A 5,383-nucleotide genomic window follows, 5' to 3' on the forward strand; every position below is an offset into this window, starting at 1 on the left:
GAGATATTTGATATATATATATATATATATATATATAAAATATAACCTTTTTTTCTCATTGTCTGTAACAGATTTATTTGTGGGTCAGAAGAAAACCACGTTTAAGAACTGTGAAGACACATCTACGAAAAAACAGCTTCTGCGAAAATATCGAATGAGAGATGAGGTAAAAAAAAGTAAATAAAAATATACTCGTAATATTGGAGTCAGTTTAAAACTGATGCAGTTTTTTTCCCTAATACAGTTTGGTAACATCATCCGTCGTGTTGGAGTGAAAAATTCAATTGCCAAAAAGGCCATATTGCCAAAAAGCCCAAAGAGACGTGTTGCACAGTGGCTAAACAGTCTTACACTCAACATCAGATGTTTTAAAGTTGGAATGTTGACCAAGAATTTCAGAAGATCTGATGCTCTGACTGCCCAGTGCACCGTAAATATTAATTACAGGTTTTCTGAATTCATAATGCATTATTCAACACCTGATATACTCAGATATACTGTCTGTTTTTCATTTACAGTTTACAGTGGATTACATTGAGATTGCAAATAAAGGTAACGCAGTTCAAACAGCAGGCTTTCAAACACTCACAACTGATTCTTCAAGATTTAACATTTGGATGGTTTAAAGAAGTAGTTCACCCAAAAACTAAACTTTTTGAAAATCTAATCCACTATGTAGATGAGTTTGTTTTTTCACCAGAACAGGTTTAGAAAAATGTATCATTGCTTTAGTTGATCACCAATAGATCCTCTGCAGTGAATGGGTGCCGTCAAAATGAGAGATACAAATCACTTCTGGGTAAAATATGAGTCCATAATAAAGCTTCCTTCACTGAAAAGTCCATCCCCTTGTCCTCTTACATTAAAATCCACCAGCATATTTATTTCGAACTGTTTTAGACTGTTTTCGCTTGTAATCAGTGCTTGATCTGTGCATATTTCTCTTCTTATTCAGAGAAGAACTTTTTTTTTTTTACTGGAAAAAGGTTTTATGGATAGAGGATTTGTATTTTAGCCAAAAGCAAGGGTTTGATGTTAAAAACATCTTAATAGATTGTACAAACACACAGCTTTTCGCTTAACATTGATTAATGTACTGCAGCCAAATTGATGATTACTTGTGGATTATAGTGATGTTTTTAATCAGCTGTTTTAATTCTCGTTCTGACGGCACCCATTCACTGCAGAGTATCCACTGGTGAGCGAGTGATGTAATGCTAAATTTCTTTAAATCTTTTCCGATGAAGAAACAAACTCATCTACATTTTGAATGACCTGAGGGTGAGTACATTTTTGTGTGAACTTTTCCTTTAATTTTTCAACATGCTAAAAGTCATAAAAACCTATTTTAGTAACTGCAATCATTCCGAATGTGCGATTAACATGATGTTAAAAATACTATATTTTCTCTTCCTTTTTACTATCAGAACGAATAGAAGCATCAGATTTGATGGGTTGTGAATGGTGCACCGAGCAGAAGCTGCCAGCCCTGTTTCTACAGACGACACCTGAGACGTGCCTCCATCTGCAGGTCCAGCTTGACATGTTTGAAGATGATTCCAAAATGTGGTGTGACTGCCAGAGCAGGAGTGAGTCGCAAATACAGACTTTAAAGCAGTCGATACGTGATGAAGTGTGACTGATGTTCTTGCTTTGAGAGTTAAATCATGTCAAATGGTTTCTGTTGTGTCCTTAGATGAAACCGAGAAATATGTTGTCCTTATCTTTGAGAAAGAGCTCACACTCTCAGAGCAAATCGTACTTGAGGAAATATTCACAGAGATGGGCAAGCGTAATAATATCAGCTGTTTTCCAGCTAAGCTGTCATTTGAAAAAGCCAGTAACAGATTGAAGACACATCAGTGTGCCCAAAAACAGGAGGTGCAGTTATAATATTTTTATGATGTTCCAAACATTTTTTTTTTCCCGAATGTCCTTGCATTAGCCAATTGTAGATCAAATAAACATAAATGACTATTTATGATGGTGATTAAACCTGCACTAGTAATGTAATTTTAATTTTCTGTTTAAAACTAAGTGACTTTGTGCATTAAGACTTACACATGACATGATGCTCCTCAGTCATCTTACTTTGTATTTATTTAATTTTTTGATGTCCTTTCCTGTAATATTCATTTTAATTTGCTGTTCAGTTTGCTGTGCTTCAGCTTGAAGAGGATGAACTTCCTGTCATGAGTCAGGTTTTTCAAACTTGTCATTTTCCTTTCCTTTCCTTTCCTGTTTTCCTTTTTTCTTCTTTTCCTTTTTCTTCCTTTTCCCTTTCCTTTTTATTTCGTTTGCTATCCTTTGACTTCCCCTTTCTTTTGTTTCTTCATCCAATTCCCTTTCCTTTTTCTATTTTCTCTCCTTTACTTTCATGTCCTTTTACTTCCATTTTCTCTTTTCTTTTTATTTCCTTTCCTTTTCCCTTTTCTTGTCCTTTCTCTTCTTCATTTCCTTTTGCTTCCCCTTCCTTTGTCCCTTTACTTTCTTTTCCTTTTCCCTTTCCTTTTTTCCTTCCCTTTTATTTATTTTTTTATTCCTTTTCCCCTTTCATTTCCCTTTACTTGTCCTTCCGTTTTTTTCTTTCAATTCCCCCATTTTCTTTTAAACTTTTATTGCCTTTTTCCTTTTATGATCCTTTTCTTCTTGCTTCCTTATTCTTATCCTTTCCTCATCCTTTTATTTCTACTCTGTTTTTCTCTTACCTTTCCTTTTCCTTTCATATTACCACAGAATCAATAAAATCTAAATCTTTGAGCACCAGTTATGTAATGGAGCAAAATAAATCTGCCTTTAACATGTTTTTCAGTTGTTTAGTTCTTTCTCTCAATGTTTAGCATGGCTTGGTGCCATTTTCGGCCTCTCCTGATCCTCATCGATGGGAAATTGCAGCCCTCAGTGTCTCAGACAGTGATGAGGACGATTTGATAGAGCTCCCTTCATCACCCAAACAGGATATCAAAAAGTCAGTTGGCTGACCTAAAATGAGTTGATCAGTTATTGTGATATTATTATCTAGAAGAGCTCTTCTCACCATCTCTTTGCAGACTGGTTGTGTACCCACCTCCTCCAGCCAAAGGGGGAATAGCCATCACAGAGGACGACCTCAACTGTCTTGAGGAAGGAGAATTCCTAAACGATGTGATAATAGACTTCTATCTAAGGTTAAAGTGATTGAGATTGTAGAAGTGGCTATCTGCTTCAGTCCATTGGCACCGTAATGCAGTGGCGTGTCTAGAGCAGTGTTTCCCAACCTTTTTTTAGTCGTGGCACCCTTTGGAAATTTTAACAAACTTGTGGCACCCTACAAAATTAATTTTGTCACAATATTTGAATTTCTAACTTCGATGTGATAATTTGAAAAGTATAGATATTCGGTACAACAGGAAAGAACTGCAGAATATAATGAGTGGGGTAATTTTGGTGCAGTAGCACGAGATAGTGTGATTTCAAACTTTGAATAAAAAATTACAAGAAAGCAGTCAGTAATAAAATAAGAACAAATAAAGAAATTAATAATGATAGCACAAATAAGTCCTCGCGCTCATGGATCGCGTAACATTATGCGCTCTCGACATTGTCATTACGGTCACACTATAGAAACCGCCTAAAATTAAGTATAAAGAAGAGAAGAAAGCGGCCCTACGCAGCTGCTTACACATGCCAGGATCCGCCACTGCCAGATGCAGTTAGAAATTTACTAAAAACAAGACATCTGGTAGGGGGGGCACCTGGGGTGGCCAACCAAATTTCCGGGGGGGCCTGTGCCACCCCTGGCCACCACGTAGACACGCCCTTGCCGTAATGACATACATCTTGTTTTTTGGCCAGGTATTTGGTCTGTGAGCAGCATGAAAAGGAGGATGCCTCCAAGTGCCATGTGTTCAGCTCTTTCTTCTTCAAGCGCCTCACTCAGAAAGATCATAGAAGACTTCCAGGAACTACAGATTTATCGTATGTATAGAATATGGTCTTGTAAAAAAGTACATAAACATAATGGGTATTAACACTGCACTGTATTGCAGCATTCAAGAGCGCCGGCACAGTCGGGTGAAAACGTGGACCAGGGGCGTCAACCTTTTTGAGAAGGAATTAATATTTGTCCCGATTAATCAAATGTGAGTCTCTCAACAAAGCTGCACGTCCTGCACGTTTGGTGATCATTTAAAAACGTTCTTGCAGACTTTCAGGTTGTGTTGGTTAGGTAAAATAAAGAGCATGTCTTAATAAGAGCCCCTCCTGTGCAATGTCTCCTCAGGGCTCACTGGTACCTGGCTGTCATCTGTTTTCCTGCCAAGATTTCACAGACCAGTGGTTTGGATCTTCAACTCAATGGGCGAAGGAATTCAGTGGAGTATCTTTGCGATCAATCTCCACCCAATCCCATGTCTCTCTTCTACTTTCCAGAATCCTCAAAGCAGCTCTCCAGATGGAGTCAATCCATAGGTAATTTAGAAAACCGATGTGGTGCCAGAGCAAAATGGTGGTGTACATAAAGGACAAAATCTGTTAGATTATTGTGCTTCTGCTCTTTTTGAGTGAGAGAACATGCAAATCCAAACTGCTCCATGATACAGCACTAAAGAGTAAAACATTTTCTATTTCTGATAAAGTTCAATGCATATTCGGTTCTTTTTGGTCACTGATTTTTGTAATGGATTACAACACGTTCAATACAAGTTAAGCTGTGTCATACTGTTGATTTTGACTTTTAGTTCATAAAAACTAGGGATGATGGAAGTCTATGGGTCAAGGCCAGAATAACCACTATATGTTTTGAAAGTATAGCCACAAATACTTAATACAAGTTAGTGTTTTGAGAGCATTTGAGGCATACTTTTTAACACGTTTCAAGTTTTATATATATAATACAAATAATAGAAGTACACTGGATAAATATTCTGGAGGTTTTAAAAGCTGAAATCTATTAAATATTCAGTAAAATACTCTTTTTAACTTTTGGGGTCTGTAATATTTTTTACATGTTTTTGAAAAAAGTTTCATAATCACCATGACCATTTATTAGATCAAAAATGTTGTGAAATAGTGAAATGTTATAACAGTTAAGAATGACTGTTTTCTATTTGAATACATTAAAAAAAGTAATTAATTTCTGCAATGGCAAAGCTGGATTTTCAGTATGCTGAAGAAATATTTCTTATTATTGTCAATGTTAAAGACAGTTGTGCTGCTTAAAGGCACAATATGTAATTTTCGCCGCTAGAGGGCGGGTATTCAAAATAAACAAAGAGACAAAGGCGTAGTTTGATGACGCTGTGACTGAGTGTTGAGTCATGGGAGTTGTCCTCTTCATCCCCACAGCCGATGCAATCCGACGGGACTCGGGCAGAAATCATGTTCATGGATGAGCTAATGATTT

General features: G+C 36.8%; 1 protein-coding gene across 6 annotated transcripts in view; it reads left to right on the forward strand.

Annotated features, from left to right (window-relative positions):
• The window catches only part of senp6b (SUMO specific peptidase 6b), a 27,163-nt gene that overhangs the window by 19,073 nt on the left and 2,707 nt on the right, over positions 1-5,383 (forward strand). For 3 of the 6 annotated variants that reach the window (XM_016568778.1, XM_016568782.1, XM_016568783.1), the window contains 11 exons: positions 72-166; positions 245-430; positions 519-552; positions 1,428-1,589; positions 1,697-1,881; positions 2,154-2,201; positions 2,841-2,968; positions 3,051-3,167; positions 3,835-3,957; positions 4,029-4,121; positions 4,262-4,449. In XM_016568778.1, the coding sequence (XP_016424264.1) occupies positions 72-166; positions 245-430; positions 519-552; positions 1,428-1,589; positions 1,697-1,881; positions 2,154-2,201; positions 2,841-2,968; positions 3,051-3,167; positions 3,835-3,957; positions 4,029-4,121; positions 4,262-4,449 (1,359 nt within the window). The remainder of the gene's footprint in view (positions 1-71; positions 167-244; positions 431-518; positions 553-1,427; positions 1,590-1,696; positions 1,882-2,153; positions 2,202-2,840; positions 2,969-3,050; positions 3,168-3,834; positions 3,958-4,028; positions 4,122-4,261; positions 4,450-5,383) is intronic. The other 3 variants (XM_016568779.1, XM_016568780.1, XM_016568781.1) reach the window with 3 other exon arrangements.

The sequence above is a fragment of the Sinocyclocheilus rhinocerous genome, unplaced genomic scaffold (assembly GCF_001515625.1).
Source record: "Sinocyclocheilus rhinocerous isolate Xijiao unplaced genomic scaffold, SAMN03320098_v1.1 scaffold61, whole genome shotgun sequence".
In the NCBI taxonomy this organism is placed as follows: Eukaryota; Metazoa; Chordata; class Actinopteri; order Cypriniformes; family Cyprinidae; genus Sinocyclocheilus; species Sinocyclocheilus rhinocerous.